Source organism: Parasteatoda tepidariorum, chromosome 9 (assembly GCF_982258835.1).
Source record: "Parasteatoda tepidariorum strain Cologne lab strain chromosome 9, Ptep-v5.0, whole genome shotgun sequence".
Lineage (NCBI taxonomy): Eukaryota > Metazoa > Arthropoda > Arachnida > Araneae > Theridiidae > Parasteatoda > Parasteatoda tepidariorum.
In genome coordinates this window covers 66,181,406-66,208,894 of record NC_141763.1, presented here as the reverse complement: position 1 = coordinate 66,208,894, position 27,489 = coordinate 66,181,406, and the positions used below count along the sequence as shown (strand labels likewise).

The 27,489-nt window shown below is 26.8% G+C and overlaps 2 protein-coding genes across 6 annotated transcripts in view; one reads left to right on the top strand and one right to left on the bottom strand.

The window, feature by feature from the left end:
• Positions 1-132: 132 nt before the first annotated feature.
• LOC107446395 (chitotriosidase-1) lies at positions 133-16,868 on the bottom strand. Of its 5 annotated transcripts, none has more exons than XM_087152046.1 (9): positions 16,636-16,868; positions 13,283-13,380; positions 10,781-11,054; positions 7,569-7,695; positions 7,082-7,206; positions 4,747-4,876; positions 3,676-3,834; positions 1,970-2,089; positions 133-387 (listed from the first exon to the last, which is right to left on the bottom strand). In XM_087152046.1, exons 2-9 carry the CDS (start codon positions 13,353-13,355, stop codon positions 253-255), a joined length of 1,143 nt encoding a protein of 380 aa, XP_087008172.1. In that variant the 5' UTR covers positions 13,356-13,380; positions 16,636-16,868; the 3' UTR covers positions 133-252. The 5 variants fall into 5 exon arrangements, with proteins under 5 accessions (XP_087008172.1, XP_087008170.1, XP_087008169.1 ...); XM_087152044.1 differs by having other exon boundaries at positions 13,283-13,479; positions 16,076-16,861; XM_087152043.1 differs by having other exon boundaries at positions 16,448-16,861.
• LOC107446396 (uncharacterized) overlaps positions 16,857-27,489 on the top strand; it is a 45,353-nt gene continuing 34,720 nt past the window's right edge. Inside the window, exons 1-3 of the mRNA XM_016061028.4 lie at positions 16,857-17,289; positions 19,788-19,899; positions 25,473-25,634. Coding sequence (XP_015916514.2) covers positions 17,266-17,289; positions 19,788-19,899; positions 25,473-25,634 — 298 coding nt within the window. The 5' untranslated portion in view covers positions 16,857-17,265. The remainder of the gene's footprint in view (positions 17,290-19,787; positions 19,900-25,472; positions 25,635-27,489) is intronic.

Genomic DNA, 27,489 nt, shown 5'->3' with positions numbered 1-27,489 from the left:
TTAATATCACATTCAGTTATGAACTAGTGAGCTACAATAATTACAAAAGCTTATTTCCACTTTTATTTGAATAATATTGAAATAATTAAAATTACACACATTATTGCAACAAGAAAAATTAAAAATGCAAAGTCTAAAAATATATAATTTTATTGCATGAAATATGTTATGTACAAATATAAACAAAAATAATAAATAAAATATAAATAACTATAAGGCTGTAAATGACATTAAAAATAAATATTTTTAAGATCATAAACCATTGAATACATTATAAAGGGTACGATGTAATATGAAGGGTTCTTTATCACAGACACTACTCCAATCGTCTGAGTTCAAGTTATAAGTCATGGCACCACCATAGCCTTCGGATATAATCCATTTCGCCTACAGTTAAAAGAAATAAAAATTAAAATTTTAGCAAAAGATAAACCTGACCTTAGTATTATATAAGTGTTTTGGTTTCAAACTCAATCTCTTTTTAAAGTTTCACATATAGAAAGGAAAAAAAATCCAACCATACAATCAATTTCGGTCAAGGTTTTTTATGTTTTATAAACTAACCAAAAATTTATAGACATTTCAAGATAGTTTTTTTTTATTAAACATAGTTTAATTTTTGTTTAATTTAAATAGAAGTTTTTATATTTTCTTTCCCAAAATTAAAAAAAAAAAGAAGAAAAAGCAAGGAATAGTCTTTTTGTGTTGCTAAACTGAAAAGAGAAATATACAAAAAAATAAATAAACAAATAAAGCAAAGCATTCCCACAACACCAGGTCTTTGTAAGCCAGAGGGAACTTGGAGTTTAAGGATTTACAATGTCACGACCAATGGCATGATTGTGTCATGTCAGCATCGTACACAAGCCGGTTTATATTCGAAGTGTATTAAATTAAATATTAAAAGTGTATAATATCAGTGCATCAAATTAAAATAAAAGGATATTGTATCATAATTTAAATTTTGTTTTAATAAGAAAAAACTTCCAGTTTGTAAAAAATGAAATGTGAGTAATTGAATAAAAATAATAGTTTTGCAAACATAGCATAATACAATATATTCTTGATTTTCCAATACTTGAATAAATATTTTATAAAACTTTATTGAAATAATATTAAAGTTCCAATTATTAATAAAAGCATTATTAAAAACAGTCTTAGAAAGATTTTTTTATTATTATAATGTATATGAGATAGTGGACGGCCAGTGACGGCAGAACATTTGGACGAGTGTGAAGTACTGACAGATTTTTCTTGCATATTTCAACGCTATTGGCAAGCAAGAAGTTTAATGGCCTAACGGCTAATGTAACTGGCATTTGACAAATAAATTATTATAAAATGTTATAAAATATGCCTTATAGCATATTTTTTTAACCAGACAAGCACATAAAAAAAACTTCATTCAATACTGGGACCAATTTATTGAATTGCTTGATTTTATGGTTTTAATAAATTTTTAACTGGACAAGTTTTCATTAAGTTTTTCCTTAATACACAAATTTCACATTGAATAATAAAAAGGGAAACTGATTTCCGTAGAAAATCAACAGATCAAAATATCTTTAGCCATCGCCAGGAGGTTAAAATAGCAAAACTGACAAAATTTTGTTCTATAAATATTTCTTGTTTGTTTTATTTTTAGTGATGCAAAAAATAGGAAGAAATGTAAAAATTCTATGAAAAAAACTTACAACTTTTATTTTCGTGTAATTAACATGCAACATTTCAACAAAGAGTGAATGATAAAAATATAATATAAATTGCAATTAATAAATTGTAATCAATAAAAATTGTAATTCATATAAATTGGAATTGATATTATTCTTTTCTCATCTTTAAAGTGTTGGTAGAAATTTGTAGTTATATATTTAAACAGTTACATAAATATTAAAATTTAATATTTACATATTTTGTACATAAATTTTACTAGGTTAGTATTATTTAGGTTAAAAAATCATTAACATACCTTTCCATAAATACTGGTAGTATCTTCATAAGATATCCAGTCATAACCAGAATACAAATATGGTACTAGGCTCTCATTGTCAAAAACACGGTGTGCCCCATTCGATAAATAAGTGCAAACCTAAAACATAAATTGAACTATTTTCAGGAGATGATAAAGATCATTATCTCTGTATAGCATAAAAATATAAGAATTTAACACTATTTTCATTTGATGCCGGTTAATTTTTATTTGCCGGGAACTCACATGATGGGGTGCAGTTTCTCCACATTAATTTTTATTTTGTTTCGGTAGTCATCAGTATAAATTAATAAAAGTTATAAAGGTATCGTTTTCCTGTAAATATTTCAGTAACCCTAATTTAAAAGTTTTTACCTGTACTGTTACTTTGATTTTGAGTTCAATTATTTTCAAAATTAAGAGTTTAAAGCTAAGAAAACGAGTTTTATTTATTTATTTATTTTTATTTTAATGCAATTCTATGCTATATTTAAATCTGCGTCTAAACTTTTTAACTATGTATATCAACTATATTATAATTCACTTTACAATTATTATTATTTTTTGGTGAGAATAACATTAATATACTAATTTGATTCATAGTTAAAAAGTTTCATTAATTAATTTAGCACTTAACGATCAGCTTCATGCACAGTGTAATTATCACAATCAACAATTTTCTACTGTACATATCTCCGTAAAAGCCTATTTAGACGAAGGTATCTTTGTACTAACATTAGCAAATTTAGTACTTATTAAAAAATACCAATCAACAAAATAGCAGTAATAGCCATTACAAAGATTAAAAAGTAAATTAATATTTTATTAAATTTTTTTTTAAGTAAATTAATCTTTTATTTAATCTTTTTCTCAATAAACATAATCAATAATCATTAATCTTTGATTTTTAAGAGGAATTTGAGTACTTTCATACAAATGATTAAAATATTTACTTAAAATCCAAGAACCCTTACAAGATTGTTGCACTGTTTTGGCTTTTTAAAATGGCTGTGTTTAACTTTTTGCATCTGAGTCATTTTAAATTCTTAAGTTAAGAAAAGAGACTTTAGCTATTTTTAAAATAGTATATATAGTATAATAAATAGCTATTTTTAGCTAAATCATGGATTTTTTATTCTGCTTGGTGAGTTATTTTCTAGCCTCGAATTATCACACTAATAATCATTAGAATCTACATTCTAAGGGGTTTCTTTTTCAGTTGCACATCCCGCTACTATAAATTTGCTTCTAATAATTTTATTTCGATGAGATAATCTTCTTATTAGCACCATGAGCTCTGCACTATGATTTCAAAAACAAGAAATTAATCCTGTCTCATCTAATATTATTTTACCTGTAAATTATTATTTTCTGGGAAAATCATCTACTTATGCCCTCATTTATCTTGGACTATAAAGATAATTGTAACTTGCCATAAATTAAATTACTGCCTTCAATTCTGAATTGACATCATTTTCAATAAAAGTAATTGCTATAGAAATATGTTCTTTCAACAAAGTTTAACAAACATTTATTTTTTCATCAATCTTCATGATAATCACAAGCAAGAAAAATTAAGCTTAATAGTTCTTGGATTATTAAAATCATTTTTTAAGACATTCAACTGCAATATATTTATTTATACTAGCAATAATCCAAAGTATAAGAATATGCTGCCAATGAATGCAAAACTATATCATGTTTACCTGAGGAAATGTCACATCACCAAATGAGGCAACAGCTGGAGCATCAACACCATTTATATCAGGATTCACAAGAGTATAAGAATGGCCATATGTTGGTATACCCACCATTATTTTGGACTTGGGCATCCCAAGTTGATGCCAATACGCAGCTGCCCATGCCTGAAAAAAAGTTTAAAAAATTTAGAAGCTATTTCAAAGTTGCATAATTTAATATTTACAATGCATTATTCATAATAAATCTACTAAAAACTACCACAGTCGTACCTCAATTCATCATACCTGCATCTTTTTTTCTTTTTCTTTGTGTTGTCATTTATTAATAATCCTGTCATAAATGCTAGTCTTAATGTAAAGTTATAATGCTAGTTGTAATGTAAATAATATCCACTTTTGAAAAAGGCAGATTTCTAAAACGATCATTCATAAAATATAATAAATATTTAAAAAAAACAAAAACAATTTAAGTTATTTCGTTTTGTTTAAGTTATTCGTTAATGCAGTGTTTTGTTTTCATTAAGTTATTTCGTTAATGCAGCATAAGTAAATAGGTAATGCAAAATCAACTATAATTACTATAGTAATTATAATTGTCCGACATTTTAAAAAAATAAATTATTTCAAACAAATCATGAATAGTTTTAAATAAAATTCCTAATTTATAAAAGATTTAGTACAATTTAAAAAAAAAACATAAAAATAATAACATTATTAAAATTGATAATATTTTATTTATTTACAGAATAAAAACCCTTAAGAGAAAGTAAAATTAATATAACATATTTTACTTAATAGTCCGTAATAAAATTCATATAACCACATGTATGTTAATTTTGAATAATAAAATATAAAATATTAAAAAGTCAATAAAGACCAATTTTTTCAATTAAAAGTTAGATTTTTTAATATAAACCAAATAGCCTGGCCCTTTTCAGAAAAGACCAGCATTCTTGTAAACCTGATAGACTGTAAGAGTAAAGAGAAAAATCCTGTGAATTTTTTTTTCAAAAAAAAAAAAAAAAAAAAAAAAAAAAACAGATCTATTTTTTACAGCGTTAAAATAAATGAACTTACTGTATTGAGAGTAGCAAAATATGCTTTCTCAGTGGTTCTGTTGAAAAGAGGACTGTTGTGCCCAGTAAAGGGAGTATACCAAAAAAAGTCATGAAAATCATAACTCATTAGATTTATGAAATCAATATATCTGAAACAATAAAAAGAGTGTTGGTTACATGAAAATAGTTAACCATATAGTTTATAAAGAACTATGAAGTTTTATAAAGAACTATGCTACATCAGAATAAAAAGAAAAAAGACATATTTTAAAGTATCTTAACTCTTAAATGCAGATCTTGAACTCAAAATACAATCTTTTGACACTGGTAGTAAAGTAGAGAGTACATAGGAACTAGACAATTTTTTAGAAACACATTTAGGTTTAAGAACTTTCATGATGATATTTAAAAATTAAAAGTAAACAAGTCTGGCAATTTTATGAAAAAATTGCAGTCTGTTTTTAAGTATATTATAAAGTATATTTTTAAAGATTAATAAATATTGTTAATTGATTACTCAAATAAATCATAGAAGTTATAAAATTGTAATTATTTTTAAGTTAATGTAACAAGCAGTAATATCAACAACATAGGGTGTTTGTTAATCATAAGTCTGTAACTTTTCTATTTTAATGCAACTTTCCTATTTTAAAATAGAAAAATAAAATATTTTCATTAAAGTTCAATTTTTGATGTCTTTAATTTTTGAGAGAATAGTTGCTGATTTAGGGGTTGCTGAGGTAGTAGGGAGATGCTGATTTAGGGGTTAATAAAAATTGTAAATTACTAAGTCAATTAATTCATAGAAGTTATTAAATTATAATTGTTTTTAAGCTCACACAACAGCCAATATTATTAGCAACTAAAGGTGTTTATTTATTAATTAAAAAAAGTTACTTTAATACTTCAAGGAAGAAAGCAAAATGTTTTAATTTAAGTCCAGTTTTCCATTTCTTCTTTCCTTAAAACTATAAATCCAACATAATCATTTTAAAGTAAATAGAACTTTTTCAATCGAAATAAAATTTCAATAAAAAGTTTTCATTAAAAATATTTTCCGTAATTTCTATTAATAAAACTACATTTAAAAAGTTATCATACCCATTTTTTTATCTTCAGGTTTCATTATCATGTTTAAATTTTATATAATAGAAAATAACATGACTGAAAAACACTGACTTACAATTATTTTTTTTTTTTTAAAACAAAGAATGCTTGTATTCAAAATATGTAATTTCTATTAATAAAACTACATTTCAAAAGTTATACCGTTTCCTTTTATCTTCAGGTTTCATAATCATGTTTCATTGTATAATAGAAAATAATATGACTGAAAAACACTGATTTACATTTAATTTTTTTTAAAACAAAGAATGTTTGTATTTAAAATCTGTAATTTCTATTAATAAAACTACATTTCAAAAGTTATACCGTTTCTTTTTATCTTCAGGTTTCATAATCATGTTTCATTGTTTATATAATAGAAAATAACATGACTGATAAACACTGATTTACATTTAATTATTTTTTAAACAAAGAATGCTTGTATTTAAAATATGTCATTTCTATTAATAAAACTACATTTCAAAAATTATCATACCATTTTTTTTAATTTTCAGGTTTCATTTTTTATATAATAGAAAATAATAAGACGGAAAAACACTGATTTATATTTAATTTTTTTTTTTAAACAAAGAATGCTTGCAATTAAAATATGTAATTTTTATTAATAAAACTACATTTCAAAAGTTATCATAAAATTTTTTTTATCTTCAGGTTTCATTATCATGTTTCATTTTTTATAAAATAGAAAATAATATGACTGAAAAACACTGACTTATATAAAAGTATTTTTTAAAAACAAAAGAATGCTTGCATTTAAAATATGTAATTTCTATTAATAAAACTACATTTGAAAAGTTATCATACCATTTTTTTATTATCAGGTCTCATTATTTATTTAATAGAAAATAATATGACTGAAAAATACTGATTTACATGCAATTTTTTTTTTAAAATAAATAATGTTTGTATTTTAAATAACCGTATATTTGATACTCAAGCAATCACTAAATTTATCAAATAACAGAATATGTGATTGGCAAATTAAAAATAACCAATGGTTAATTGGTACATATTATTTAAACATTTTAATCAACAACACCATGCAAATATTATTTGGTATATTGTTTGAAATAAGCAACAAAAAACAAAAAATAATTAAAGTTTAAATTAAAGAATAGTCATGTAAAGTTTTAAAGGAAAAATTTGCCATTTTTTTAAGAATATATTTTGCAGAACAGTAAAAGGCACCAGTTTATTTACCAATTGAAAATAAATCACAAAATATTTACTTAGCCATTTGAGGAACATCATATGATGAATCAACAATATTTTGTGGAGCAGCTACAGCAACACTTAACAGAGATCGATTTTTACCTATAGCTTCAGCATAAAATTTTGCAATTGTGGCATATTCCTAAATATAAAGCAAAGTTTTAATACATGAAAAACTAATAAAAAAAATATATAAAAGGTTACAAAAATTTACATCTCAGTGCTTTTTTTAAGGAACCTGTTGGGAACCCTAAATTCAGTCCAACTTTGGTATATGTTCTATTATATTTGTAAACTTTATGAACATACGAGTTTCAATTCTTATTTTGGATTTTACTTGATCGACAGCAACATCTAGATCAAGTCCTAACTAACCTACAAGTCCTAGCAAAAACTGTAACTAACAGATTCATTTTAACATTCCACCAATCAGTCCATTCATTCCACCTATATATCCATTTTATCATTCTACATAACAGATCCACCTATCAATAAATATATTACCTTTAAGAAATTAGCGAAATTTTCCTTGTCTTCTTTGGTGTTGTCATTCCAAACTGGAAACTCCCAATCAATATCCAATCCATCAAAATTGTATTTATACAAAGTAACTAAAGTTGTAATAATAAATCTGAAATAATAAAAAATAATATTTTTAATAATTTACACATATTAAAAAGAAATATTGGGTTACTACAAATGAAATGTTAGATGGGAAATAATGCAAGATACTTCAAGGTAAACATAGAATTCAAGGTAAACATAGAATAAAAGGTTAACCTAGAATAAAAGGTTAACATAGAATAAAAGGTTAACGTAGAATAAAAGGTTAACATAGAATAAAAGGTTAACATAGAATAAAAGGTAAACATAATTAACCACAAAATTATCGTATCTTACATCATTGTTTCTCGATCATTGATCCATAGATTAATATTTGCATTAGAATTGAAATAAAAATTTATATTTAAAATAAGTAAAGGCTCAAAATATTTTAAATTGAGAGAGAGAGAGTTCAGTAGCAGAAATCCTCCAGAACAGCAGCAGATACTGTTGTGCTTAAATGCCACAATTTTGCATGAGTAAAAATTATGATAATAATCCAATTACTAACTTCATCAGTCTGTGATAAAACACTGAAATATTTTGCTGGTTCTTTGAGTAAATTGGATTTCAAAACACTGTCCTATATGTGTGAAGCATAAGTTTCACACTTAATTTGTGAGTTTAAGATGATTGTCATGCTGAAATATGCATAACATATTTCCTAACATTTAAAAACCAAATTATTATCTTATTTAATCTTTTTTCAATAAATAAAAATTATTAATATAATCTGTAATCTTTTTATACCACAACCTTGAAATGAGTGCAGAATAAAATCTATTTTCAGAGAATCCATCTGCTTAACACATTAGTGTAGAATTCAAAAATCATTATAATTCTTTATTATTTCCCATGCTTTCTTTTCCGCCAAAACATTTGAATGCTTAAGGCTAAGAAAAAGAGCCTTGGCCTTAAATTCAATCAATAAATAGCCAATAAATGAATTCTTAAACTTTCCTTGGTGAAAACTATGCCAACGTACACAAGACACTCGCAATTTCTTGATTTCTTGGTAAATGGAATTGTCCTGTGGGACTTAGCCCTGCAGCCCCACACCCTGAACCATTTTTTAAATTCATTAATATAGATGTACTTAAAAATGAACCATTTTTTTGCTTTGGAGATCCATATGATTCGATATTCCTGAAATAAAATATCTTTACTATTTATCAAATTTAATTCATCATTAAAGCAGTTTCTATTGTTTAATATCTACATCATACTGGAATAACATATGGACAATTTTAAATACACCAAACAAATTCTTCTTCAACTAATAGTAAATACATCAACTACTTCAGCAAACTAAAAATATTCCTGGATAATGATCTTAAATAAAATAGAGAAAAATAAAAATTGAGGATGATTCTTATTTAATAATTTAAGCTTTCAGTTGCAGATATTACTTGAAAAATAAGTAAAGCATTCAAAGAAAGTACAGTCAAACAATGAACCCATCAGCATGGTGTTTTCAGCTGTCACTCCTACCATCAATGGTCATGAGTGTGGCCTTAGTAATAGACAAGACAATGGGCGCATATGCACAGCAAGGGGCACACAAAATCTGATGTGGCTGAAAAGTCTCTCAAGAGTGTGTTGTTGATGTATGGAGAGTAGGATACCATCTCAAGCACTGTCCACATCTTCTAATAAAAATAAAAACTATTGGTGTTCTCACTATAGCTGTTAAAAAATAGAGCTCTGATATCAGAACAATGTGCTGGCCCATGGCTGAGCATATACATGAATAAACCAAATGAAGCGTTTCTTAGTAGAGTTACATATCTAAAAAATAAATTTAGCATCCAATAGAAAAATTCAATTTCTGATAATTTCAGTAACTTTCTTTTTGTACATAAAAAGTAATAGCTGCCATCTTTACATGCAATAAAGTAGCTGAAATTATCTATATTGCATATTTCTTTTTTTCATGGTCCATATAATATATATTCTAAGTCCTATCAGAAAATATTAATGTTGGTTTAACTAAACAGGGTAACTTCATAAAAACACTGTATTTTAAAATTGTGGGCATCAAAGCAATAAGTTTATATATAATGCATTGAAAGATTGTAACATTTTGTCAATTAATAAAGTTAAAAGCATTGTAACTTGAATTAAAGGGGATGTTACTTGGTAAAATTTGATGTTTGTTTTACGAAGATCTTTTTTCCCCACAACCCCAGGACTACATTTTTTAGTAGTTCCGGCGTAATTTGCCGATGGATAGACAAGTCACCTGAAACATCATAAATAAGAATTCAGATTAATTTTTATTTTCAAGTTAGTTTAAATAATTTAGGTTAAATTTTTATACATTAAATACTGGCATTGATTTTATGCAGAATAGGTACTAGGTTAAACACTACCAGGTATGCTATACTTTTTCTTATTTTTTGTCATTGTAGCATACCATTAATTGAAAATTCGTCAATTATGCTGGAACTCCACAGACGGGGTCTGGAATAGCTGTTGGATAATCGACCACCATGTAAAACTGATGGAATATCCTACAGATAGGAACTAGAAGTAAACTGATTGGGTGACAACTTGCAGGGGAGAAATTGTTGTGACTACCTGTTAACGTTTTGTCTTTTTTAAGTTAGAGATTTCACTGGAATCTTAATTCTGAAGCATTAAGTATTTTCTGGAAATCTCTGCTAAAATACAAAGCTAGATTTGTATTCGAAAAGTGCTTACTTCGGTAATTTGTCTGGTTATTGAGGACCAATGACTAATGTTTTTCCACTACTTTGTTTCGCTAGTATGTTCCACTTGAAGTGTTTGTCTAGTGACCTCTCAACCTTGCTGTTCTAAATACCTAAAGGATATGTAATCTACTGTTCTAAATAAATTACGCTCTTATTCTCTTGGAATTGCAATATGTTACAAATCAGGTGTGTCACACCCATAATGGCAAGCCAGGATCTAATGGCTTGGCTTGACTAACTTAGACTAACACTCAGATACCAGCAATGGCATAAACAAAAGATTCCAATGAGAACAAGCATCAAATTTTGACTAGTAACAACAATCAAGCAACCCTCTTATGTTTGGCAATCAATGGAATGTTGCAAGGTATACAAAATTAAACAACAAAGTATCCAAACCTTGTTCTGTTTAGTGTGGAGTTGAAAGCATAAGAAAAGCCACCATCATTTCCACCACCTCCGATGGTCAGGAGGACCTTCAAGTTAGGATTTTTGCTTTTCAAATCAGTTGTTTCCCGAAACACTTTCTTGTCTGCATCCGTTCCCAAGTAAATCACTCCATCTCGCACTGAACCAAAACCAGCAATGATGTGAGTGCAGAGAGAAGAGTTGACTTTCCTGGGCGGAAGATTTTGAGGAGTCAAATAGCAGACACGTGACAAACTTGATTCTCCTATAAGTAACAATATAGTTTAGATAAAAGTTTTAAAAAATACATAATTTAGATCAGTAGTAAACACATACCGCTACATGTAACTATCTGGCTGATTAAAATTCTTCAAAAGAACTTGCTATTGAATAAATGTTTTTTATGTCAAAATAAATATAAAACTTTTAATCCACTATTTTTTAAAAAATTTCTTAAATCTAAGTTACAGTAAAAAATGCTTTAAAAAGACATGGATTTTGAGTAAAACTTAACTGGAAATTTAAAAATAAATAAATAATATTGTACACTGTTTATAAAAATCAACTAAGATATCCAGTTCTTAAGTTGACTTTGATACGAGACATTACATTTTCTAATTTAGTCTACTGTATTAATGAAAATTTCAAAAATGTGGCTTTTTTTAGATACAAGGCTTAATCATGCAAACATCTGTCCTGCTAGCCAGATGCAAGTCTTGGATCTTATCCTTGCAAAACAATTTTACTGAACAACATAAAAACAGTTTTAAATGATAGTTAACTTATAAGAATATTTTGCAATTTTTCCTAGCTGTATTATACTAAACCAGGGCCTTAACTAAATCAAACACCTCCTGTAATTTTTAACAAATTTGAATAATCTTTCAAAAGAAAAATTTCTATATGAAAGAATCCCCACTTCAACATGGTTCTATAGTCACCAAGTTGAATGGAAATTAGCAAGAATTGCAGTATCACAATTACACAGGTTGTGTGGCATAAGTGTCACACATAGGGCACCTGTAAAGAATTCTGAATAACCCTGTATGTACAAAATTCATTATCAAATCATCATCATCAATGGCTCGACAGCCCAGGGTGGGTCTTGGTCTTCTCAAGAAGTTTTTTCCAGACCGACCTTTTTCCTGTTAACGTTTTCCAGTTTTTAAGACCAAAAGGTCTTCTTCCAGGCCATCTATCCATCTGAAATTCGTACCACGAAAAGAGTTTTGAATGCCAGACCAGTTGGCACACGAAAAAGGGGGATGCTGAATTCATTATCAAATATGCATAGTTGCCAACTTGGATAGGAAAATATCAAGTAGATTTTGAGAAATAATCATGATTGCATAATATACTAAATATTTTACACATAGGGATTGTTACAGTCATCGAAATAGAAAAATTGCAATATTTTCCTGTTATGATTGTCATTAAACATACTTGAAATGTTATGTATTATGTTTACTCATAATTTCGAGTATTAATAGGCATTTAATTCATTAAAATATAAATAAAAGATTTTTTTAAAAAATTAATTTAAAAAGAGAGTTTTGAATTAAAATAAACTGAACATTTTAGAACAAAAAAAAGTTTTGAACTGATTTCTATAAATGAGGTTCGCTTCATTATTTATTAGTAATACTTATTTAAATACTCAAACAAGCAAACAATAATCTGAAAAAAATTCTATTTCAATAGGGATTTTTTTGGAAACTCATTCATTTTTAGGGAATTTTCTAAAATTTACAAAAACCAGGAGCATAGCTGCCAACATGGATAGGAAAAAATCCAGTAGATTTTACAAAATAATATAAATTTCGTGGTAATTGTTGCATAGTGTACTAAATATTTTACACATAGGGAATTTTAGGGATTTTTACAGTCATCAAAATAGAAAAACTGCCATATTTTCCAGTAATGATTGACATTAAACATACTTAAAATTTTATGTATTACGTTTACTCATAATTCAGCATTTAATTCATCAAACATAGTTAAAAGATTTCTTTAATTAATTTAAAAAGAGAGCTCTGAATAAAAACAAACTGAACAATTTAGAACAAAAAAAATTTGAACTGATTTCTATAAATGAGGTTAACTTCATTATTTATTAGTAATACTTATTTAATAATTCAAGCAAGCAATAATCTGTACAAAAATTCTATTTCAATTAGGGATTTTTTTAGGAAACCTACACAATTTTAGGGAATTTTCTAGAATGTACAAAAACAAGGAGAATTTTAATTAAACCAGTAGACCAGGAGAATCTGCCAAAATCCAGTAGTCTACTGGAAAATCCAGTAGAGTTGGCAGCTATGAATTTCATAAAATGAAATTCATATATCATTATCAAATATTACTTTAAAATATCAAAAATCTTTCAATGAAAACTCTAATGGCAGAAATCCATTTTAAGAATTTCTTTTTTTTTAACCAGAATCAATGATAATCTAATAAATAATTAAAGATTTAATAATAAAAAAAACTTACCTTTAACTCCTAAGCAGCTAATAACCAAGATAAATAAAATATGTATTAACTGGATAACCTTGTAATATATCATGACAATAAATAAGCACGCAAATCACCTAAAATATAAACAGCAAAAATAAATATGAAATTATGTGTTTTTTCACTTTTATACAAAATGATAGATAACCTATCTTTCCTTATCAAAAATTACACAACTCAAAAAAAAAAAACTTTAGTAATACTTAATTCAGATTCTAGTTTCAATTTCATTGTAATTTGATTGATTGAAAAACTTGAAGGAAAAAAACTTGCATACTATTGGATAAATAATTCAGCACACCTTTTCACATCACCTTATGTCAGATAAGGAAATATATCACTTAAAAAAACTGATAAAAGAAAGAGGAATAGTCAACAATTGTTGACCAATCACTGATTGAATAACACATAAAACAAAAAGGTATTTCCTTGTTAAAAGCGAACACATGAAATGGCTATAGATAAAAACCAATGAAATAATAAATATAAATATAATGTATTAATTAATAAATGATTAACATTACAATAAATAATGCATCATCAACAATAGCATTAATTTTAGTTAATAAATTTACATTACTAAAATTATTAATACAACAACAAATGTTTAAACTAACTTGTTTCTATTGACATGCTATCTAATTAATACCAAACTATGTTTTATTAGATAATTAACATAAAAAATTTAATTATTATAAGGGTACAAATTATAACTTTTTTGGGGGGGGATGAACTTTAATTTTCTTCTTCACAGTGATGTAATTTATTAAATTCCCTTCTTTTCCCCTGAAATGCACTTTTTTTTATGTTACTTTTAATTTTTCTCGTACAGTTTTAGTTTCATACAAATGAAGAACTTAAGACAGTGTAGAGATAAAACATTTAAATACACTGTAGCTTAGTGTTGTTTTCAGATAAGTACTTAAGCTACCAAAAATTACACTAGATAAGAGCAATACATTAGGAAAAAAAACTTATTGCCCATATAAAAAGGGTTGTATTTTTCATGGAATATACTCTTCTGATCACATTGATTATCATTATATTTCCCCTAATGAAACACAATTAAATCCATGTATGTGCCGATTCCCAATTTAAAATTTTGATTTGCTTTCATTTTTTTTAAATTCAATTCTCATCAATGAAAAAAAAATTTTTTTCCTTTGGAAAACATTTTTTCCAATGAATTGGATTAATTTTTTGAGTGAAGAAAATGCTATAGCTTAGTTGGAAAGGAATAAAGTTTTCCAATTAGTAGAGTAGTGATCAAAATAAATTTGAGATAAATATTTTTTATTATGATTTTAATAGTAAGTGGGTATGGTAGAATTTGATGGAAAGTAATGGATGATTAAGCATATTTTAATTGTTTCCCTCCTTTTTAATGCTGTTATAATACATTGGATCTTTCAAGAATAAAATGATAAAAAAAAGCTGTTATAGATAAAATTTTGCTACATGGGTAGGGGTCTGTCCAGGGCAAATTTACTGCCGTTTAGCGGTACTTTCACAAATTCAATTTTAGGAAAAACAGTAGTTTCACAATATACTTTTAACATATTTTCAAAAAATACTTAAATATTTTCTTATTTTACCATATTTTTGTGTTGATTTTTTAGTATAACTTTTAAATTTCACAAATTATGTTTACATTTTCACAAAATAGTCACCTCTTAAAAAAAACCTAGACAGAGATTTGTGCAGTTATTCAAGTAAGTGTTTACAAAATTTTTAATCTGTAAGATGTATTAAAAAATATATAATTATGACTTTTTATTGAAAATGAAGTAATACACAGTATAAAGGAATATTTAAATAAAAATGAGTGATTTCAGTTTACATAAAACTCCATAATGCATATCTAATTGAATTATGTAACCGATATCAGTGTGAGAATGAATTGGTTGAACAAAAATTCCAAATTTTTTCAAAAATGAGGTAAATTGAAAAGATAAATGTCTGAGGTAGCCATTTCAGTATCTGGAGCATATTTTGAATCCTATCTAATGTTCCAATTAGAAAGTCTTGTTTCAGATGAAAATTCACTATGGAGAGGCTCTTTTTTTTTTAAGGAAGAATCTACAGTGAAGTCACTTTTTAGTTACATCAAGCAACAAGACAATGATGGCTTTAGAACTTTCATAATAAAGATATAGTTTTCTGTTCCAGACATTAAATTTCATAAGCATCATAGCATAATTTTATAGTTTTCAAAACATACAAAATCCAAGAACTTGTGTTAAAAATTATAAAGCTAAATTGAAAAGAAAGAAAAGTATGTTTAAAAGTATACAGTGTAACTCGTTTGGGGATGTTTAAATATTGTGATCTGCCACATCCACTACAATCGGTAAGACGAAAAATTGATTTTAAACGAGAAAATTTTTAAAAAACAATCAAAACATGAAGAGGTTCGCCCGGGGGTGGCTGCAAGTTATACCCTTTTAGTTGGCTCGTTTCTTTGGCGACAACACAAATATACTATGGCGAAATACACAAATGGGCGACCTTTGTGCTAAAATACAAACTAAGGCAAACAACGTCAAAGAGCACAAAGATATTTATAAAATACAGACAGCTGTTTCGGATGCTCAAAGAGCAACCTTCATCTGTGCAATTAATAATATTTATAGAATGAGTATTTTATAAATATTTTTGTGCTCTTTAACGTTGTTTGCCTTAGTTCGTTTCTTTGATGTTTTTTTTTAGTTGCAAAAACTTTGAGATTATTCTGTTACAGATCACAATACAGAAATATTCCCACTCGCTTACATGACGAAAAAAGCAATATGCTCGTTAAATTTAGGTCAGTCAAAATTATCAAAAATAAAATCTATGATGCATATAAAAATAAAGTTAATTAAAAAACATTTTGCCAGGAACTAGCAAAAAGACTTATGGTTAACATAAGAGCCTCTAATGTTGAGCATTAGCCCCGAAGCTATAGAGATTCTTTCTCTAAGATGAGAGAATCAGAGCTCCAATTCTACCAAAAGTAATTAAATTCAGGAAGAGTTAACTATTTTCTTTCAGGCAGTTTTAATTAAATAATTTTCAAGAAACTTTGAGGGAAAAAAAAACACTAAAATTTACATGTGCTCGTAATAATAAGGTTTTAAATAGGCTTTTTAACATTATACTAACAATTTCCAAAATAATTTCCTCCTTGAACCTGGGATCTCGTTAAATTATGGCTCGTAAAAAGCGAGATCGGCCATATATACAAATAATTGGACGACAACTTCTTTTTAGATTCTAATTATAAATGCGAAATATACATATAGACAATTGAAATTCTAAATGCGTCGTTTAACAACATTTTTTAACGTTACCAGAGATTTTCCACGCGAAAATATTAAATAAATAATGTCCTTTATAGCATGGAAAATGCGTCATGTTGTTGTGTTCAAATCGTCAAAACTTATATATATAAAAAATATTTATGTTTTCTTTGCGATTACACAATAATGCGACGCAATTATATGTATTCATTCGTACTTAAATTAGTTTTATGAGACACGGGACTTCCACCCCGCCTCCCATATTTTTTTTGTTTGTAAACAATAATCTTTAGCCAGCTTATATACTTCAACTTCAATGAAACATTTAATTTTTTTTCCTTAAAAAAGAAAATTTAGTTCTAAAATGATTTATAAGGCTATTTCAGATTTCTTTTAGTTCAAAAAAAAGTTTCTTAAAATTATTATTATCTGAAATACATAAAATATTTACTAGATATTTAATCTTTTTTGTTAACTGGGACTGTGTTTTGACTCATTAATGAAAGCGTAAAAAGCGTTTTGTTTTTCTTCTATTGTTGAAATTAAATGTATTATCGCGGGAAAACTGCAAAACTATGTAAATAAAGTTTATGGGGATAAGTTCATAATGCGTTGTTATCTTCCGTACGCTGACGAAGATTACTTGAAGTATATTAAACTTGTTCTTAAAAGAAACATTTTATGTGGAAAGATAGTTGTGGGGAGGCAAGTATACTATATGCAGTTGTTATGCATATGCAAATCTAGATTATAACAATATTTGTTTTTAAAAATGCATTCATCCTCTATGATATTCATCCACCAGATATAATTTACTAACTCTTATAGGTTATTCCAATATATTTTCTTTATTTTTTTTAATAGAAATCAGTGCTTATTAAAGATTAAAATGTTATTGATTAGAATTTCTCTACCAAATCCCCAAATATGCTCTTGAAAGTAAAGAAGAAAAAATATATTATTTTTCTAATATCGTTTTTTTTTTTTAATTTCTATTTAGGCAGCTAAATATGCATGACGAGAAATGTATTATTTATATTAAAGTTTCCCAAATCTATTCAAGTTTTTCCAACCTCAATTGAATTAGAATTTTCTTCAATCTGTGGTATATTATAAGTAATATTTATTATCTGAAGATATTAATTAGTATAATTTGAAAAAGTTCGTGATTAAATTTATATGTTAAAAATGCAAGCATAGTTAATGCTACTACAACTTGCATTTAACTTTCTTTGAACCACTTAAAATTAATAATAGAGAATTGCATTTAATAGTGCATTTTAAATACTTAAAAAATGTATGAAGTATAATTATCTTCCTTTCTGAGCTTGAAAAAAAAAGGAATATTTCAATATTTGTATCCTCATGATAATAGTTGCTAGATTTTGCCAACTATTTTCACGTGGTGTGTATGTAGTGGTACGTGTGAAAATAAAGTATCTCCATAAAGTATATCCAGTACTAATCTAGAAATATCTAAGCATGTTAGGGGTAGAAACTATTAAATCTTAGTCACATTTAAGACCCGTGACTTAAAGGTTTCATCAGTCCAAACTTAATTCCCACTTCATTGGTTCATTCAAATGTCTCTGTTGTTCTTACTATAGTAATTTGTAATTATTTTTCTTTAAATAAAGTATTGTTTCCAATATCTTAGGGCCAAATTTTGATTTGTTTATTAAAAACTAACATTTTGAAAAGTTAATTTTTAGAAAGAAGATTGCAGGTATTGAAACAGAATCTATGTATTAAGAAATTCTTGTCTTTGACATTATCATTTCCATTGTTTTATTATTCCATCTATTTTATTTCCTTTTTAATGAAAAGTTGGCATTTTGCCAGAAGTTTTTTTCTGAAGCAATTTATACCAACAAAAAAAATTAAATGATTTGAACATATAACAGTAATATACACGTTTCGAGCTGAAAATTTTCCTTTTCTTCTGTTTGCTTTGAAAAATCGAACCACCAGGTAATCTATTTACGCAAGCTTGACCGTTATGTCCAGTAGACTACTAAATATTTCATTGTAGTTTCAGTCTAATTTGATTCATTTTGTATCAACTGACCACCTTTAGTTTTTAACCCTGCATGTGGATAATTTAACTAGTGAGTCTGGTTTCTTAGGGCAGGCAGGGTTTGAAATTAACAGTGGCTCATTAATCTGAGAAAAAAGTTGACTCGGAACCACCATGAAATAATAATCGGTGGTTCCCTGGACTAGAATAGATGTAAAGAGCTAGTATACAATTTTAGTTGTTTGATTTTCAGGTACATGTTTTTGTTTAAGTTAGTGTTGCAAAACCAATTTCATCATTAATTTATTTTGAGCATTGCACATTTTTTCTATTATTTTTTCTCATTCAAATTCACTTAATTAACTTTTTTTAAAGAAAAAAAAAATTTCGTTGCTAACCATTGTTACAAGATTTGTACAGGACATCTGAATACACTATTTGACTAAGAAAAATTGTATAGATTAAAAATATCTGTTACTCTTTGGCACATGAACCAGTGACTAAATTTTATTAATTTCTACCTTGGTAAGTATTGTGTTTAAAAAAGAGTATAAGGCAGCAAACATATCTCTGATCAATTGACTACTAGCAATTTGTAACGCTATATACTTAATTAATTTGACCAGTGAGCTTGTTTCATTTTGTGTCATGTTGTAAAAGTAATATTGGGTGTTTTGACTACTGATCTCTTTCTAAATTTTTTTGATATTCACAACTTATTAATTAGAATTATCCAATTACACTTTGCTGTCTTTCATTTTGTTTTCAGCATTGTTTTTAGGCCAATATCTGTTTTTTATATGCTTATTGCTTTTACACTTAAAATTAACTTTATTCATTTTTATAAACATTGGAATGACTACTACATCGCAGCTCTCAATTTTGTGATACATTCTTAAGATATGTGTTCTGATATAATTATAGCTCTATTATCCTTAAGTTTCACTGTAATATTGGTATGCATACTTCGCATATTAAGTTTAACGCTCTTAGAGTGTTACTTCTTATTTCATAACTTTATCTATTATTGAATTGTTTATAAAAAAAGGGGGCTTGAAATGTGTCAGCATTTTTACAATTTCAACTGTTAAGTGAAAGAAATTCTGTACATTCATTAATAATTTTGATATTTCAAGTATTTATGTCTTCTTTTTTTTAATAAAACAAAATGAAATTTTATTTTCAGGGAAGTTCCATGAGCGAGCATTGGGAGGCATCTCCTAAGGCAGCTACCAAGAAAACATCTTTAAGATCTAAAAGAAAACTTCCCTTTTCAGAAAATGTTAAGAAGTCCCTGGGTAAATAATTTTAATTATCCTTTTTGTGTTCTTATAGCAATTTTATTCACCTGTTCATAATTAATAAATTTGCATGTAACTTGAGTAGAAATTCAGATTTACATTACAAGTTTCTATCCCATTAGCAGAATTTATTGAGACATTGTATATAATAGTAGGGTCATTCCATGTCAAATCATACAGGATTTTACAAAAATGGCACCCAACGTCTCAGATTTTGATGAAAATTTGTACACTTATAGAATTTTTTGTGCTGATTTCAAAAATAACAATTATATTTAAATCGGTTAAGGGGTTTAAAAGTTATAAGCATTTGTATTTTTGCCAAAATGGCACATTTGCCGCCATTTTGATTCATACATCAAAGGCTATTAATGATTGTAACTCACCTTATATTTGTGATAGAGCAATAATTTTTTTTTTTATTTTGTTCAGAATAAAGTAATCTGTCATATAAACACTTTTTTTTGCAAATAAGTATCTTACTTATTTAGTAAATGGGTCTGTTTTGCAGTTTTTTGATCAACGGAGTTAAGTAACTTCAGGAGAATATTTCTGGCAACTCGCCCCCTTCAATTTCAAAAATATTTTATTCAAAGATAGTTGAAAGTGCAAACTAACATCTGATATAAAAATTTGGATGGGCCGTTCACTCACTTTTTAAAAAAAAATTCTTTTTCTTATGAATCATTATGCGCTAAAAGTACTCGTAGTTTGATGATTTATAGTCCTTAATTATAACTAGAGTATAATAAAATGATATAAAAAAATGTGAATGGTAGAAAGATATGTAAAATAAAGTAATCATTTATTAAATTTTTTTTCTTCTTCTTTCTTTGAGCCCTCAAAAAAGAAAAGAAAGACAAAATTTTAGAATGAACAAAATTTCACCTTTTTTGCAAATAAATTTATCCAGAATCATATAGCTTTGGTAAATGAGAGGGATCAGAATCGAAAAAAAATATAAATAAAAGTTTCTCTGAAAGAGTAGAGGGCAGTGCCAAATAATAAAAAGCAGTCATTAATTTTTTTTTTTTTAATTGAACTAACTTTGATCTTTATGGAAGGAGAAAATCATTGAACACTTTAATTTAATTCAAACATTTTGTTTGATTCTAAAATGTAATTAAATGTAAGACCAAATTATGAATATTTGAAGTTAATTTTATCCTTTTATTTGTCACAATGATTGTTATGGTAATGAGATACCTATACAAAATTTCATTTGAAACACTGATAAAGTTAAACTATTTATTATAATTATATTGAAATGAAATGATTTTATATCACTAACTATAAGATAATTTGCATGCTCTTATTTCATCACTAATACTTGCAGGCCCTTTTTATTCTCAAAAACCTTTATTATAATTATATACATCCAATTTTTTTAAAAAAAAACTTCTGAATAGAAAAAAAAAATACTGAAAACTATTGACACATTCCATCTCTACCTTCCCAAAAAAGAAATTTGACTAATCAGAATGTATCATCTGTCAGAACATTTCTGTTTGCTCCAATCAGAATTGAGTGTCATGTAAAATTTATTTTCTTTCCAATCAGTAAAATTGTATTTCTTCCATTTATTTAGAACAGAACAGAAATAAATAAGTTTTCAAAAGTTTTAAATGTATCAATTTGATACTTAAAAAAGAGTTTTATTATGAAAACCCAAGTATTATATAGTATTGGATTAACTTTGAAAGATTTTAAGTTCAGTTTAAACTCACAGAAGATTTTAGAACTTTCTTCAGAGAATATATAACTTATTTCATTTAGGAGCAATTTAGATTTTAAGGAAAGTTCAACTATATGCCTCATACATAAGGAGTATCTCCTTTATCAGTATGAAATATATAGGGTGACCAGGGATAATTCACAATCACTCTGTTTCTGGGGTAAATAATGATCACCTAAGTTTTATTTTTAAATTTTTTTTTTTAAATTTGAGACATGGACAAGAATGCTTGTACATTTTACTAAAGTATAACTACATTTACTTAATTATAGTTTTTTTTGTTTAATCTAACAAAATAAGTATCTTTTAAACTGCTCTGTATTTTCCATTTTAAAGATGGGTTTCAAAATGTGCACATTTCTGCAAAGATCCCCTCCTTCTCTTAACAATAAATATTTTGAGTTACTTTCTTTTTCTTTGATATAAAAGTAGTGTAAGTTTTTGTTTAATTGTTTTACATCTACTGTAAGCATTATAATTAATTATAGGAAACTATATCAAATGTTGCCTCCATGGTGTAATTATTGATCACTGGGGTAATTCCTAATCATTGTCATTTCTTTTTATAAATAGTATTAAAAATAGCTAATTGTCTTTTCTTAAATGGCAGTTCATATTTATTAAGTGGAACAACCATTAAAATATATTTCAACTGTAATCACAAAATTTGTTTATTAACTGTATACAAGACAAATGTGTTCTGATTTGCCCCATTTCTGGTTTGCTTTACCTTGCTTCTATCTTAATTTTATGTGTACATTGTTAGAATAATTTTTAAGTTTATAAATTTGCCTAATATAAATATGGTGAGAAATTATAACACTAAAAAAGATACTAAGCTTCTAGAAAGCAAAATTAGTGAATTTCTTTTTATGATTGAAAATGAAATTTCAGTGTGAGAGCTACTGTCAGAGCTGTTGACATACCTTACTTGGCTTTACACTCTCTCTTAATGAAGTTAAAAAAATCCAGCAAAAGTAACTTATGTAGGAACTCTTTCTTATATTCCAACAGAACATGAGAATGAGTTGGCTGCTTGCCTAAAATGTATGGCACGATGCAAAGATTTTTGGAAAATTTAAAGTGTTAATCTTTATTCATTGCTTTTAAAGAAATCGTTTTATTAGCTGCTTAAACATCTCTTTGGTTTATTTGTTTGATCTTGATGTCTTATTTGTTAATTACCATTGTATAATTATTTTTAAACAACCCCTTTACTGTAAAAACTGGTGATCAGTAATTACTCCAGAAGTGATCAGGAATTACCCCAGAAATGATCAAGAGAAGGGGTAATTTCTGATCAATAACAATTTAAAATCTTTTAAATTCTAATTAGATTTTCCAACAAAAGAAGGTAGCATAGGACTCATCTCATATAGTCTCAAACTTCCAGTAAATATTGAAATTCTATCTTGAATAGTTTTTTCACAAAATAGATGTTTGCATTTTTTGATCAGGAATTATCCCAGGTCACCCTATATAAGAAAATGAAAAAAAATTGTGACTTATATAATTCTCCTTCCAATAAGACCAAGAAAGTCTCCCTTCATGTCATAAGTGTAGATCAGGCTAAAACATACCGAGCTAAATTGCAAATTTCAGCAATTCCCGGCCAGAAATTGTGTTTGTCTTGCTCAGGCTCAAATTTTTTCCTTTCTTCTTTTCTTTTTCGAGGGTGGGGGGGGGGGGGAGGGCTCAAAGAAAGAAGAAAAAAATAATTTAATAAATGATTACTTTATTTTACATATTTTTCTACCATTCACATTTTTTGTATCATTTTATTATACTCTAGTTATAATTAAGGACTATAAATCATCAAACTACGAGTACTTTTAACGCATAATGATTCAGAAGAAAAATATATTTTTTTTAAAAAGTGAGTGAACGGCCCATCCAAATTTTTGTATCAGATGTTAGTTTGCACTTTCAACTATCTTTGAATAAAATATTTTTGAAATTGAAGGGGGCGAGTTGCCAGAAATATTATCCTGAAGTTACTCAACTCCGTTGATCAAAAAACTGCAAAACAGACCCATTTACTAAATAAGTAAGATACTTATTTGCAAAAAAAAGTGTTTATATGACAGATTACTTTATTCTGAACAAAATAAAAAAAAATTATTGCTCTATCACAAATATAAGGTGAGTTACAATCATTAATAGCCTTTGATGTATGAATCAAAATGGCGGCAAATGTGCCATTTTGGCAAAAATACAAATGCTTATAACTTTTAAACCCCTTAACCGATTTAAATATAATTGTCATTTTTGAAATCAGCAGAAAAAATTCTATAAGTGTAAAAATTTTCATCAAAATCTGAGACGGTGGGTGCCATGGCTGGATGAACTGACATGGAATGACCCAGTACTATCTTCATAAATAGTCTGTGACCCCAATGCCGTCAAACAGAAATTTTTATTTTGAAAATTCAGCGTAATCTAACATATATGTAGTAAAATTTGCAAATTTGAGGTATCTAAAAACTAAACATCGAAAATTTATGTTTTGATTTATTTAAAATTATTTATAATGATATTTAAGAAAGGGCATAAATCTCTGCATTAAAAGGCAATATAGTAATGTTGAAAAAAAATTCCCTTTAATTATTTTTAATTGTGTTCTCACAATTCAGCTTAATTTTGATTAAAGAAAATTTAGAAAAGAGCCTAAATCTAGTATCTAATTTTTTCTCCTTCTGTGTTATATTATTTTTAAATCTGGCATGAAAAATATGCTGTGATTATCTCTTTAGCACTTGTTGTCATTTGGAGGGTTTCAGCTACTATTATAACTTGATCAAAATTTTTTTATTATTTTGTGATTCACTTTAGTTGGCAGTAATAATGATTGCCTGGATTTCATAAATTCTGATGCAGGATTTATTAACTGTATATAAATTTGATATTAGATTTTAAATTTATTCAAATATGAATTACATGATTAAAAAATTTAGAATATAAAAATGTCAGTTCGGATATTTGAAGAGTAACAGTTAATCACACAATTAATCTAGATTAACTTTGTAGCATGTTATTGAGTATTTTACTATGACCTTAAATATTTGGAATGACATTTGTTTAAAAACTACCAAACCTTGATGAGCCATTTTTGATCCTTGGCAATTATTTGAAATACATGATCAAATAAAGTGGAAATATATGATTTTTGATCATGCAGATATTACTACTGCATGATCAAAAAAATTTTTTTTTTTTTTTTTTTTTTTTGTCTTTTTAAACTTATATTTGTAAAGAATTATTTTATTTTGGAATAACTAGAAAAATTGTTTTGAATATTCATATTTATTTTTAAGTTGATTTATACTGTATAACAGAATTCATAGTGCTTTTAAAAAGTGCTTATTTTTTATTTGCATTTTTTGGACGTGAAAAAGCCCTTCAAGGTGCTTTTCTTATTCAAGGTTTCTCAAAAGTATTTAATTTTCTATATTTTAAAAAGAGATTTTTCTATGCTGTGTCGATTGTCATTCTAAATTACCCAAAAATGCACGATTTTTACAATTTTCTCTGCAATATTTATCTGAAACTAGCTATTTTATCATGATTATGTAAACTTTTGGGAAAATATTTTGGAACTTTATTGATTTTTATGTTTATAAATTAAGAATTTTAAACGATAGATAAAAATAATTTTATTACTGCACAGATCCTAATTATGATTTTTTTATTTTCGGAAAGTGATAAAAAATATTTTTTGAGTGTTTAAAAAGTGGTTATTTTTTGGTGAAAAATCTGACTACACAGCCTGTATCAAGTTGATTTATACTGTGTAATTTTTGCAAATATTATTATTAATATTGTCTTTCAATTTTAGACTCTGAAGCTCTCCGGGAAGAGATTCTTAAAGAAGTTCAACAAGTGTGTGATTCTAGCACCAGTAGCTCTAGCTCATTGACACTGAGAAGAAATACTCCTTTGTCAGAAAGACAACAGATAGCTTTGCTTTGTAAACTTAGTGTCACTGATTCACCTTCAGGTGCGTTTTAAATTGCAACACATTTTAAAAGCCTATAAAAATAATGCTGTTATTTTCAATTGATATGCTAGGAAATAAGTTGTAGAGATAATTAGTAAGTTGTGTTTGCATGTTTAACTGGTTTATGTTTTACTGATATTAAATATACGAAAACAGTTAATTATTCAAAATTTTTATTTATTCTTGACAAAAGAAATTTCTATATATACAGGGTATCTGTGCACCTGGAAAGTCATGAATTTCAGTATTGAAGAAAATTTGTCATGTTTTTAATTATTTTTTTAAAAAAATTCATGGAAAGTCTTAAATTTTGTCGCCGAAAAATCAAATTTTTAAAATGTACCCCCCCCCCCCTTTTTCATGGTGTTCCGAATACCTGAATTTGTAAAAAAATACTCACTCATAGTCATATTTTATTAAAATAAAAAAATTTTTTATCGTGTTCTTTAAAAATTATGGTGCTCTTTCAAAAATTGAAAGAAAAAACATCCTTTCTAGAGCGAATTATCTTTTAAACTTCTGTGATTTCAGAATTTTTATTATTATTTTTTATTTTATTTCATGAATTTAAAATTCTAGCTAAAGCAAACCAGTCATTGGCGAAATTTTTTTATTCCGAACTGAGAATAGAAAAATCAGGAGTGTTTCTTTCCTTTCTGATGGACAAGAAAAGTATCTTTAGAATATAATTTTGCAGAAAAAGAGGAAGAAAAAGTTTTAGTTGCTTTTGTAATTTTTTTCAGCTATTTTATTGCTTTAATTCTTTCTGTACTCTGTTTTTTAAATTTAAAATCTATAAATATGAAGATTCAGAATATTATAGTTTTGGGTATACCTATTATTTCAATAAATGCAGGGGTCTGTCCAGGCCGAATTTACTACCATTTAGCGGTACCTTCACAAATTCAACTTTAGGAAAAACGGTAGTTTCACAAATTCAATTTTAGAAAAAACGGTAGTTTCACAAAATACTTTTTCTTTCCATTTTATTTTTGTATCCCTTAAGAAATGATAAATCGATATTTTTGTGTTGATTTTTAAATATAATTTTTAATTTTTCACAAATTATGTCTAAATTTTCACAAAATAGGTACCTCTCAGAAAAACCTGGACAGACCTCTGAAATGTTATTATAATGTTTTTTTTTTTTTTTATTGTTGTATTTTTCTCTGAGAAAATAGTAACTTCGTTAAGTCATGAAACATTCTTGGAATTAGTCATGAAAGTCATGGATTTGAAAATCTAAAATGTTGCCGATACCCTGTATATACATGCACATTAACAAAAAAATATTTGAGAAAGATTAATATTAATACATAAATAGGAAATTTAAGAGCTGCATTCATACAAAGTAATTATCATATTAGGTAATGTTACTAATTTCGCTCAAAATGAAATTTCATTAAAAGATTTCCTACTGTCACCGCAATCGTTTATTTTTGTTGTAAATCGATAGTAGTATCAAGTTCAGTTGTAAAAAGCTAGCTGATTGTATGGCTAACTGTGGGATTGCTAATCTTTGGGCTAAAATGGCAGTTATATCTTTTCTCTTTGGGAGTAGTGTGCATAAAATTAAACTCTAACTTTCTTCTATCTTGCCTAAATCATGATTACAACGTCAGCTTCATATCTTCTCACCGCCCCCCCCTCTTTTTGAATAATTTTTAATCACCCACCTTCCCATCACAAAGTGTCACATTTTAGCAATACTCCTCTCCCTCCAGTCGCATTTTAGGTTTTTTTTTTTTTTTAAAACATAAACACATAATTATAGAGATATATAATTTTAGAGACAAAGCAATACCTTACAGATATTATTTCAAATTTTATTTTTAAATATTGATTATGTGTTTTA